The sequence below is a fragment of the Rhinatrema bivittatum genome, chromosome 5 (genome assembly GCF_901001135.1).
Source record: "Rhinatrema bivittatum chromosome 5, aRhiBiv1.1, whole genome shotgun sequence".
In the NCBI taxonomy this organism is placed as follows: Eukaryota; Metazoa; Chordata; class Amphibia; order Gymnophiona; family Rhinatrematidae; genus Rhinatrema; species Rhinatrema bivittatum.
The window spans coordinates 80,430,935-80,444,197 of NC_042619.1; the positions used below are offsets into that span (position 1 = coordinate 80,430,935).

Here is a 13,263-nt window from a genome sequence, read left to right on the forward strand (position 1 = left end):
ATATTAGAAATCACTTTCCATTATTTCTGTTGTTACATATACCATAATTGAGGGAGATTCAAATAAACAAAATTGTATATAATCTATATATTATTAACTACTTCAATAAATTCATACATTCTACTTTAAACAAATCAAGAAACAGTATTTAAGAAGAAGGGAGGTTACTTTTATTTTACTGGACATCTTCCCTAGATATTTCAGCTTGACTTTTATCCGACAAGAAGGTTTATAAATGTGTAGGATCCACAAATCCAAACCTCTTCCCTCTATGCCAGTGGTATTCTTATGAAACCGTATCTTTAATACCGATATTCTGAACATTAACAGATTGTTTTTTCTTCTTTTTTTTTTTCAGGATGCTCACTTTATTTATTCTTTTAGCCCTGTAGCTGGCCTTAATAAACTTTTTATTAGGTTGGCTGACTCTCCTACCGCCAAGGTGAGAAAGTTTGTAATTTTAATTTATTGTGTAGGTTTGTATGCTTCTCTTTAGCTACTTACTAAACTTCATTATTAACATTTTCAAGAATGCTAATGAGTAATTATATAGGCATTGTAGAAAATGTATTTAAAACTGTAAAGTAGCATCAAACACATTTGATTTTCAGTCATTTGAAATGCTGTTCAGTTAGCGATACCTAATCCCACTGTAATAGGACAATAAATCTTCCCATTATGATGCTACTATAAATCTTTATTTTAGTTGAGAATATTTTTTAAATGCTAGCTATATGAAAACAATATAATTTAAAAAGTGCATATCATGCTCTAACACATCCTTATTTTGGATGTGGTGATCCAGTTTTGCAACATTTTAATCCTGTTATATTATCAGCATAGTTCGCTCATACATTTCAGAGCATCACTCTTAGATTTTATATGGTCACGCACATACATTTTTCTTCTTGCTGTATATGTAAATGCAACACTAATACTGGCGGTCAAACATTGTTGCTTACATGAAAAACAATTTGCACATACCTAGTCACTCTTTGGAGGGAACATTGGTCACAGAGTAAGTGGTCAGGAGAGAAAATAGGTAATTCAGTACATTATAGATGGACAGATTAGATAGGACATATGGTCTTTTCATGTTTCTATGATGCAACTTTTTTTTTTTTTAAAGATAAGTTAGTGATAGAAGGAAAAGCAGACGTGGTCAATAAGACTGAGTGGAAAATAGGGAGACTGTTGAGAGGCTGACAAAGCAGATTTACTGAACAAATATTTCTGTTGAAGGATCACATACAATTGCCAGAAATAAGAATAGAAGGAAGGAAGACCCAAAGCAGATTTCTAAACAGGATGTTTATATGTAGCTGGCAAATTAGCAAAACTGAAAGTAGATAAAGATATCTGACCAGATGGGATATAGCCTAGGATATTAAGGGAACTCAAGGAAGTTCTGGCAGCCTCACTGTGTGACCTGTCGCTGCTTTTTGAAGTCGGGTGTGATGTCCCTTCACAAAAATGAAGAGGCTATGAAATACAGGCCAGTTAGTCTGACACATGTGGTGGGAAAATTAATGGAATCACTAATAAAATAGAGGACACAGGATCTGAGGTAGCATGGTTTTCACCAGGGATTGGTCTTGTAAAACAATTCAATTTCTTTGACTGGGTGACCTAGGAGCTAGCTTGGGAAGTGTGCTTGATGTGATGTATTTAGAGTTCAGCAAGGTCTTTGACACAGTTTTGCATAAACTTATCAACTGAGTGGCTTAGGTATGGGCCCAAAAGTAATTGACTGGGTTACAAATTGTTGGGAGGAAGGCAACAAAGATTAATGGTTAACAGTTCACGCCAAGAAAAGAGAGATTACCAGCAGAGTGCCACAGAGATTTTCTGGGTTCAACATTTATGTAAGCAATATTGCTGACTGTTTTGGAAAAGATGTGCCTTTTTGCAGATGCTAAAATATGTAACAGGGTAGACACCCCTAATGGCATAAAACAGGTAAAGAATGATTAACGGAAGCTTGATGAAAGGTCCAATTTTGGCAACTAAAATCTAATGCTAAAATGTGCAAGATCATGCATTTGAATAGCAGAAACTCAGAGGTACAATACCAAATAAGAGAATGAGTTCTGATTTATACTGAAAGAGATCTATGGATTTATCATAACAACCAGAAAAGCCAGAAGGCTGCAGGAGTTCATAAGGAGAATCGAAAAGAGGTGATATTGCCACTATATAAATCTTTGGTGAGACCTCATTTAGTGTATTGCATCCAATTCTGGAGACAGGATAGTTAGTTCAGAGGGCAGCTACTAGAATGATTAGTGATCTTCACTATAAAACATTGGGAAAGACTTAAGGTTTTAAACCTTTATACCCTGGAAGAAAAGCGGGGCGGGGGTGGGGGGGATGATAAAACATTTCAAATACCTCCAAAAAAAAATACATGATGCGGGCCTTTCAAAGGAAGGGAAACATGAGAATGAGGGGTCACAGGATGACAGTAAAAAGGGGAAGACTTGAGAGCAATCTAGGAAATATATGTTTATGGAAAGGCTGATGAATCTGTAGAACAGTCTCCGAATAGAGATGGTGGAGACAAAAAGTAGCTTTCAAGAAAGCATAGGACAAGCACAGGAGATCTGGAGGCTAGGGCAGAGGAAAGAATTGTTTATTAAAATTTCTGAATTGCTTTGTGTATAGCTCTAAGCGATTTAAAAAATAACATAATTTAAAATAAATAACACAAAATCAGTCAACAATCAAAATTGCAAGAATGCAATAAAGACAGTATACATCAGAATAAATGCTTGATAAATCAGGAAAGACTGTGGGACTGTTACTAGATTTTAAACACTTCATAAGACTTCATAACACATGACTAGACCCCATAATACAGGAAGAGCTACCAAATATATACAGGCTCTTGTTTCTTCAACACTTGCTTGGACAGGAAGATCTTTAAAGCTGCTTTACATTTTTTCAGGCATTCCTCATGTCTCAATGACACAGGTATAGAATTCTGTAGACTAGGAGCAGCCACCGAAAAGGCACAGTCTCTTGTGGATGATAATCTAGCTATTTTTATTGAGGGTACTTCAAGAAGGCTCCTTTCCTGGGGTCTAAGATTCCTAGTCGGGTGATAGATATGTAGCAGTGAGTTTACCCAAGGAAAAGAGGAGGTACTGAGCAGTTTATGGGTCATAAGTATCTTAGAACTTTGACTTGCCACACTGGGCATGACCAGCATGCCCTATACCACGCATCCATGTGAGTCCCTCTTCAATCTCTTTCCGCGGAGCTGAAACATCGTAGCTGATGAGCGCACTTTCACCCTATTTCGGTAAACTTTCTATTTTTTCAATTGTTTGCTATTTTTTCACCTGCATTCTATGCCAGGTCCCTCTGTCCTCCCCATAGTGTTCCTAGTCAGGGTTTTCACCTTTTTTTCAGCAAGTTTCCTTTTGCAGTTGATCCCCTGCAGCGGGGGTACTTCAATGCCCACCACCATCGATTTTGATCTTGCTTCCCATTTATTTTGCCCCGTTATAGCCGTGTCTTATTTCTGGCAATGCCCTTGGTGCCCAAGGACCATGTCTATCGTATCCCCTGCCTGGGAGCGTCGAATGACGTCCATTGTTGCCGCAAATGTGTACAGGTGACACCGAAGGGACATTATCTTCAGCTCGATAAGATGGAGCAACTCTTTGGGTCAGAGAAGACCGAGCCATCGGCATCGAAGGACCTCAGAGCCACACCAAGCCGACAATATCAGCAGGTCTGTAGGTTCAATCAGTGCCATTAGCTGATAGGGGCGCCAAAGACCATGCCAGGCATCGAGGGAAGCCAAAGAAGCATCTGTATTGGTCCCCGTCGATGCACGGGGATGCGCCAGCTCATGCTGTGATGCCCCCAAAGTGACCCCACAGCAAGGAGTGCCAGGGGTCCATGACGGTATCCACTGGTCCTGATGCCAGTATCTGATCCTCCTCCTCTGTTCTAAAGAGGATCTGGTTACCCCTCCTTCCTCCCAGTTGGTCTTGGCATAGGCAGTGTTCGAGGAGGAGATTGAGCATTGAGTCTAACTAGTGGTTGAGCCAGCGATGCAAGGCATTGGTCCCGAGGCACAGAAGGCACCGGAACCGGTACTATCCGTCTGAGAGCTGTTGTTGGAGAAGCTCAGTGAGCGCATTGCTGCATTACCTACCCAGCTGGTGATCTGTTCCCAGGCTGGCATTGGTGCCCGTAGGGGCGCCGCAGCCTACCCCTGCCAATATGATGGTCATTGAGGTTTCTCAGAGGAGGAAGCTAAACCCAGGCTGGCTGAGGCCTACAGCCCCCCCCCCCCCCCCCCTGTCTAACTCTGCCGGTGCCTGCATCTCTGGACGAAGGCCATCCAGCTAGGGCCCTATCCCCGGTCTGTTTTGGTGAGTATGAGGGTCCCTATAACCCTTGGGGGGATAACACCACAGAGTTCTCCGATAGCTCTGAAGGTCTCCCCTCAGACCCTTCTCCTCCAGAAGAGTGAAGGAAGTCTCCACCTGAGGACTTAATCTTCACAGGTTTTGTAAGGTGATGGCAGAGGCCATCCCATTTCAGTTACTCATGGAGCAGGATGCTAGGCACACGAGGCTTGAAATCCTCCAGTTCATGGAGCCTCCTAAGGAGATCATGGCAATCCTAGTACACAATATCCTTAAGGAGTTACTGCTGAGAGTATGGGAACATCTCCTCACAGTGCTTCTTGTGCATAAGGAGGAGGATGAGGTTTACCTTGTCCAGAAGGCTACTGGATTCAAAAAGCAACAGTTGCCCTACCAGTCGGTGGTGGTCGTATCTGCTCAAGAGAGCCAAATAGTCTCAGACCCATTCTTCGGTGCTCCCAGGGAAGGATCACAGAGTGATGGACACTGTTGGGAGAAAGGTGTTTCAGGGAGCCATGCTTTACTGCCCACATAGCATCCTACCAGCTATACATGAACCAGTACTTGTGGGACATTTGAAGCAGGTGCAGGAGGTGACCGGGCAGCTGCCTCAGCAGCAGCAGGACACCCTCATGTCGCTGGTGCATAAAGGCCTTTAGTGCGGGATACACAAAGTCCAAGCAACCTTTGATGCTTCCGAGATGGCATCGAGGGTCTCTGCAGTGGTAATCAGTGCCCGCAGAACGGCATGGCTGTGGGCCTTGGATCTCTGATCAGAGGTACAGGAACGACTCGCTGTCTGGGGAGAATCTCTTTGGAGATAGGGTGAGGAATGCAGTGACCTAGCTTTGGGACCACCATGAAACCCTCCAACAACTCTCCGCCAGCACTCTAGACCCATCGTCCTCGGCTAGGAGGTCAGTGAGATCTGAGCAGTGGAAGTCTTTCTTTCACCAGAGGAAGTACTGTCCTCTGCCCCCTCGCTCCCATCAACAGCATCCGGGCTCCTGCGGCCATCCCAGGGAGCAGAGAACACCCAAGGCCCAGCCAGCACCTTAGTCAACTCTTGGGACAGGGTTTTGACTGGGTCGTAGGGAGCATAGTCCAGTTGCCCATACTTGAGATAATGGATCCACCAGTCGGGGGCAGGCTGAAGTTCTTTGCGAAACAGTGGCCCAGTGTAATCTCAGACCAGTGGATTCTTTCCATCATCAGAAAAAGACTGAAAACTTGGCTCTTTAAAAAAGCATTCCCAGGCCTTGATTAAATCCTCCACCTAACAGCACTAACTCTTATTCAAAATTGGACTGAAATAAGAAACCACCCTGTATCATATTTTTATTATCCTACACTCCTGTATCATATAGATCCATCTTACCATTCAGCTTTATTATTTGATGCAATCGACCGTACTGTAACGATCCTTCTGTTCAGTTATCTCCCCTTTCTAGATCCAAGTTAACTCTCCCTGTTTTATTGTAACTTTCACACATACATACTATTGTTTTCGATGTTTAAACTTTGTATAGTGTTAATTGTTGTTCTCTGTCTTACTCACATTGTTAATTGTAAACCGGGTTGATGTGATTATTATCATGAAATTCGGTATAACAAAAATAATAAATAAATAAATAAATCTGCCAAGGGTACCAATTGAACCTATTGGATGTCCTGCCAAATTGCCTTCGGAGCCCATTTTGGGGCCAGTAGCACATCAGAAGGTGCTTCTAATGGAGCTCTCCTTCCTCTTAACCATCAGAGTTCCACCAGGGCAAAGAGGGTAGGGATTTTACTCCAGGTGCTTCCTGATTCCAAAGAAAACAGGAGGATTCCGTCCCATCCTAGACCAAAGGACCTTGAACAGATTTGTCAAAAAAGAGTTGAAGATGGTTTCCCTGGGCACCTTGATATCCCTTTTACAAAAAGGGGATCACTCACTTCCGGTGACTGGGGAAGATCTCGATGTAACTCCAGTTCGTGGTGGGAAAATAGCATTTCAGTATCCGGTGTTGCTGTTCGGGCTAGCATCAGCCCCATGGGTCTTTACACAATGCCTGGCCATGGTGGCAGTGCACCTCTGCAGGCTGGAAGTACATATTTTCCCTTATCTAGACAATTGGTCAAGAGCACATCTCAGGCGGGGGCTGTCAGGTCCATGCACTTGACCATCCAGCTGTTGGAGTCACTAGGTTTCATCATCAACTACCCGAAGGTTCATCTCTGCCATCACTTCAATTGGTCTTCATAGGAGCCCTGCTGGACATGGCCCAGCCAAGGCCTTCCTGCCTCATCAAAGGGCCTTCACTTGACCAACAAGGTAGAGATTCAGCAGAGTCAGCAGGTGTCAACTTGGTACCCGTTGAAGGTTGTTGGGCCATATGGCTGCAACCGTCCATGTCCCTCCCTTGGCACGATTACACATGCATGGGGCCCAATGGACCTTGAGGTCACAGTGGCACCAGGCCATGCAGAACCTTCAGGATCTCCTTCGAATCATTTCACCCCTCTGGGACTCTGCCCTGGTGGCGGGTAGCGAAGTTGGCCTACCCAAACTGTCCTAACCATGGATGCATCCACCTTGGGATGGGGAGCTTATGGAGATGGGCTCAACACCCAGGGTCTCTGATCTGCCTAGGAAAGCTGTTGCCAAATCAATTTCTTGGAGCTCTGGGTGATCAGGAATGCATTATGGGCTTTCAGAGATCAGCTGTCCAACAAAGTTGTCCTGATTTAAACCAACATCCAAGTGGTGATCTGGTATGTCAACAAGCAGGGAGTAATGGGCTCGTATATCCTCTGTCAGGAAGCGGTTCAGATTTAGTGTGGGCCCTGTCCCATGGGATGGGGCTCAGGGCCTCATACCTGGCTGGGACGGAGAACATGTTAGCAGATAGACTGAGTCGTGCCTTCAGACCTTACAAATGCTCCCTGGACCAGAAGGTTGTGAATTGGAAATTCCACATCGGGGAGCCCGTATGTGGATATCTTCTCATTGCCTTGCGACAGAAAGGTGCCTTGGTCCTGCTCCCTGTACAAGACAGACAGCAGATCAGCTTCAGATACCCTGGCCCGACATTGGGGCAAGGGTGTTCTGTACACTTATCCTTCGATTCCCTTAATGACAAAGACTCTCTTGAGGCTTCACAAGGTCAAGGGGACTATGATCCTTACAGCCCCTCATTGGCCGAGGCAAGTCTGGTTTTCACTCCTACAGGCGTTTTCCATCCGGAGGCCGATCAGTTTGGGAACTTCCTCAGATTTCATCACGCAAGATCAAGGCAGGTTGCGACATCCCAATCTCCATGCTATGTTACTCACAGCCTGTATGTTGAGAAGTTAATTCTGCAACCATTCATTCTCTCAGAGGATATGTCTCTGGTCCTGGTGGCTTCTAGAAAGCCTACCACTAGAAAGTCCTATGGACTGAAGTGGAGGAGGTTTTCCGTGTGGTGTAAGCAGAAGGCCCTAGATCCATTCTCTTGCCCACACAAAAACTGCATGATTACCTCCTATACCTATTGGAGGCTGACTTGAAAACCAACTTCGTTAGAATTCATCTCAGTATAATTGTCACTTACCACCATGGTGTAGATCTCTGTACAGCCTATAGTTGTACATTTTATGTGGGGCTTACTTCAATTGAAACCTCCCCTAAGGCCTCCCAATGTGTCTTGGGACCTCAGCGTAGTGATAGCTCAGCAGATTAAAGCCCCTTTTGAGCCGCTGTGCACCTGTGACCTGAAGTACCTGACTTGGAAGGTCATATTTTTAGCGGCAGTCACCTCAGTGCACAGGGTGAGCGAGCTCCAGGCCTTAGTGACTTATTCACTTTACACTAAGTTTTATCATGACAGGGTGGTCTTGTGTATGTACCCTAAGTTCCTGCGTAAGGTGGTGACAGACTTCCATCTTAACCAGTCCATCGTCCTTCCAACATTCTTTCCCAGACCCCATTTGAAACATAGAAACATAGAAATGACGGCAGAAGAAGACCAATCGGCCCATCCAGTCTGCCCAGCAAGCTTCACACATTTTTTCTCTCATACTTATCTGTTTCTCTTAGCTCTTGGTTCTATTTACCTTCCACCCCCACCATTGAAATATCTAGCTTGATTAGTTAGGGGTAGTAGGGGTAGTAACCGCCGCAATAAGCAAGCTACACCCATGCTTATTTGTTTTACCCAGACTATGTTATACAGTCCTTATTGGTTGTTTTTCTTCTCCCCTGCTGTTCAAGCAGGGAGCTATGCTGGAAATGCGTGATGTATCAGTCTTCTCCCATGCCGTTGAAGCAGAGAGCCATGCTGGATATGCATCAAATGTGAAGTATCAGACACATTTGGTTTGGGGTAGTAACCGCCGTAACAAGCCAGCTACTCCCCGCTTTGTGAGTGCGAACCCTTTTTTCTTCTCCCCTGTCGTTGAAGCAGAGAACTATGCTGTATATGCATTGAAGGTGAAGTATCAGGCTTATTTGGTTTGGGGTAGTAACCGCCGTAACAAGCCAGCTACTCCCCTCTTTGTGAGTGTAAATCCATTTTTCCACATTTCCTCTTGCTGAAGTTTAGAGCGATGTTGGAGTCACAGTAAGCATGTGTATGTTTATTGAATAAGGGTATTGTCTCCAGGCAGTAGCTGTCATTCTGGTGAGTCACCCACTCTTCATTGGCGGCCTCTTGACTTTATGGATCCACAGTGTTTATCCCACGCCCCTTTGAAGTCCTTCACAGTTCTGGTCTTCACCACATCCTCCGGAAGGGCATTCCAGGCGTCCACCACCCTCTCCGTGAAGAAATACTTCCTGACATTGGTTCTGAATCTTCCTCCCTGGAGCTTCAAATCGTGACCCCTGGTTCTGCTGATTTTTTTCCTATGGAACAGGTTTGTCGTTGTCTTTGGATCATTAAAACCTTTCAAGTATCTGAAAGTCTGTATCATATCACCTCTGCTCCTCCTTTCCTCCAGGGTGTACATATTTAGATTCTTCAATCTCTCCTCGTACGTCATGCGATGAAGATCCTCCACCTTCCTGGTCGCCCTTCTCTGTACCGCTTCCATCTTGTCTTTGTCTTTTTGTAGATACGGTTTCCAGAACTGAACACAGTACTCCAGGTGAGGCCTCACCAAGGACCTGTACAAGGGAATAATCACTTCCCTTTTCTTACTCGATATTCCTCTCTCTATGCAGCCCAGCATTCTTCTGGCTTTTGCTATCGCCTTGTCGCATTGTTTCGCAGACTTCATATCATTAGACACTATCACCCCAAGGTCCCTCTCCTGCTCCGTGCACATCAGCTTTTCCCCCCCCATCGAATACAGTTCATTCGGGTTTCCACTCCCCATATGCATGACTTTGCACTTCTTGGCATTGAATCTGAGCTGCCATATCTTCGACCACTCTTCCAGTTTCCTTAGATCCCGTCTCATTCTCTCCACTCCTTCCGGCGTGTCCACTCTGTTGCTGATCTTCGTGTCATCCGCTAAAAGACAAACCTTACCTTCTATCCCGTCCGCAATGTCGCTCACAAAGATATTGAACAGGACCGGTCCCAACACCGATCCTTGCGGTACACCACTTAAAACCGCTCTCTCTTCAGAGAAGGTTCCATTTACCATCACACATTGTCTTCTGTCTGTCAGCCAATTTGCAATCCAGGTCACCACCTCGGCCCTCACTCCTAAGCTTCTCGTTTTATTCACCAGTCTCCTGTGCGGAACCGTATCAAAAGCTTTGCTGAAATCCAAGTATATGATATCAAGCGCTCTTCCTCGATCCAATTCCTTGGTTACCCAGTCAAAAAAGTTAATCAGATTTGTCTGACAGGATCTTCCCCTGGTGAATCCATGTTGCCTCTGGTCCATCAAATCCCCGGACTGTAGATAGTTCACTATTCTCTCTTTCAGCAGTGACTCCATTACTTTTCCCACCACCGAAGTGAGGCTAACCGGTCTGTAGTTACCAGCCTCCTCTCTGTTCCCACTCTTGTGAAGCGGGACCACCACCGCTCTTCTCCAATCACTTGGCACCACTCCCGTTTCTAGGGATCTATTGAACAGGTCACACAGCGGAGCTGCCAGAACATCTCTGAGCTCCCTCAATATCCTTGGATGAATCCCATCAGGCCCCATGGCTTTGTCCACTTTCAGGTTCTTTAGCTCATCCCACACATTTTCTACTGTAAAAGGATTTATATCCATTCCACTTCCCTCCAGTTTCTTGTTGTGTAGAGATGGTCCTTCTCCAGGGTCTTCTTTAGTGAACACAGAGCTGAAGTATTCGTTTAATATTTCTGCCATTTCTTTGTCTCTCTCCACACATTGATCATTACCACCTTTCAATTTCACTATACCACTTTGGACCTTTCTCTTTTCGCTGATGTATCTGAAAAATGTTTTGTCACCATTTTTTTATCTCCTTGGCAATCCTCTCTTCTGCTTGACTCTTTGCCAACTTGATTAATTTCTTTGTCTCCCTCAGTTGATACAAATATTCTTCTTTGTGCTCCTCCCTTTGGGATCTTTTATATTTCTTGAATGCTGTTCTTTTAGCTTTAATTTTGTCAGCCACCTCCTTTGAGAACCAGATAGGTTTCAATTTTCTTTTGCTTTTCTTTACATTTCTAACATATAGAGCAGTTGCCTTGGTGATTGCTCCTTTTAGATTGGTCCACTGTTGATCCACATCTCTCTCGTTCTCCCATCCTTTAAGTTCTTCCTCCAGGTACTTCCCCATTTCCTCAAAGTCTGTGTTTTTGAACTGTAAAACTCGGGTCTTTGTGGTTCTTTTCCCTATTCTTTTAGTGATATTAAACCATACCGTTTGATGATCACTACTGCTGAGGTGGGCGCCCACCTGGACATCTGAGACATTATCTGCATTAGTGAGCACTAAGTCGAGTATAGCTCCTTCTCTCGTGGGTTCCAACACCATTTGTTTGAACAAAGATACTTGCATGGCATCCACTATCGCTCTACTATTTTTAGTTTCTGCAGATGGGATTTTCCAGTCTACATCTGGCATATTAAAGTCACCCACGATCACCACTTCTCCCTTCTTACCTATCTTATGGATGTCTTCAACCAGATCTCTGTCCAGCTCTTCCGTTTGGTTTGGAGGCCTGTAAACCACTCCAATATAAATGGACGCTCCGTCATCTTTTTTTAGGTCGAGCCATAGAGCTTCTTCCTTACCCCAACTTCCTTGTAGCTCAGATGCTTGGATGTTGTTTCTAACATAAAGAGCCACACCTCCCCCTTTTCTATCCTCTCTGTCCTTCCTTAACAAGTTGTAGCCTGGTATTGTTGTATCCCATTCATGAGATTCTGTGAACCATGTTTCTGTGATAGCAACAATGTCCAATTCTGCCTCAGCCATTAGGGCCTGCAGATCTGGGATTTTATTTCCCAAACTATGAGCATTTGTGGTCATAGCCTTCCAGGTACTCTCTTTAAGATTATTGCTTTTCCTGGACTCCTTATAAGATATTAGTTGAGATTTGTTATTCACTTCACTCTTTCTTTTTGTAGTTGTGCCACTGTTGACAGAGTTATTCATCTCAATTAGATTTTTCTTTTGGTTATGGATCTTGAAATACTGCATGCATTGTATTTTCTCTCTCTTTGCTGGTAACTCTTCAATGTTTTTCTCAAGAATTTCTTCAGTTTTTAATATAGAGAAGGCTTGTTGTTCTTTTTGCATTTGGTACATTGTGTGTCTCCTCATCACAGGTCTAATTCTACCAGAGCCCACTGTAATCCTGGATTGTAAAGAATTTCTTAATGACCTGTTTGAGTGGGGGGGTGTACCTGTTGGCTGCCCATCTGTCAAGAATGGGTGACTGTGGGGCCTACCTGAGCCTACTGAAAATCCTTTTCTTGACTCCTGGCTTTTCTGTGATATTGGGGAATTATTTTCTGAGTAATGCAATGTGGGTGTATTACTTTTAATTGAAGCTAATTGATCTTTAATCTCAGTCAGCTCCTTTTTCAAGGAAGAGAGTTGTGCACAAATTGGGCAAGCCCTAAGTTTCCAGATGACTTCCCTGACAATAAATGCTCCACAAAGGTTACATTGGATAGTCCTCATTTTGATAAATTTATCTGATGGATAACACCTAAGGAACAACTAAATTACCAATTTATCCTGTTGCCAATTGTATTTAGGTAGACTATATTAGAACAACCAACCTAGGGGTGGGTGGGTAGGGTGGGAGGGAAGCAGACAGAATAGTAAAATTACAGCTATGTGAAAAGGCTTAATTTAAAGAAATCTTAGCTTTGCCAAGTAAGTTGGACTGTAGTCTCTCCTCTCTTTCAAGCAGACTGACTAGAGCTGGCCTGATCACCTTCTATGATCCACAAGTCACCTGTTAAGTGTCTTGTTAAAAACTCCCTCTTTTTTTTTTTCTTGTTTTTGGTATATGTTATGATTGCTTTTGGAACAGGCAACACAAAACAATTTAAATCACTTATAACAATATCTGGAGAAATAGGCACATACGAATAACAGTAGACAGAATAGTAAAATTACAGCTATGTGAAAAGGCTTAATTTAAAGAAATCTTAGCTTTGCCAAGTAAGTTGGACTGTAGTCTCTCCTCTCTTTCAAGCAGACTGACTAGAGCTGGCCTGATCACCTTCTATGATCCACAAGTCACCTGTTAAGTGTCTTGTTAAAAACTCCCTCTTTTTTTTTTCTTGTTTTTGGTATATGTTATGATTGCTTTTGGAACAGGCAACACAAAACAATTTAAATCACTTATAACAATATCTGGAGAAATAGGCACATACGAATAACAGTAGACAGAATAGTAAAATTACAGCTATGTGAAAAGGCTTAATTTAAAGAAATCTTAGCTTTGCCAAGTAAGTTGGACTG

The 13,263-nt window shown here is 43.7% G+C and overlaps 1 protein-coding gene across 2 annotated transcripts in view; it reads left to right on the forward strand.

Moving 5' to 3' along the window:
• Nucleotides 1-13,263, forward strand: part of MPHOSPH8 (M-phase phosphoprotein 8) — a 248,377-nt gene that overhangs the window by 128,556 nt on the left and 106,558 nt on the right. For both annotated transcript variants that reach the window (XM_029602497.1, XM_029602498.1), the window contains exon 13: nucleotides 359-442. In XM_029602497.1, the coding sequence (XP_029458357.1) occupies nucleotides 359-442 (84 nt within the window). The remainder of the gene's footprint in view (nucleotides 1-358; nucleotides 443-13,263) is intronic.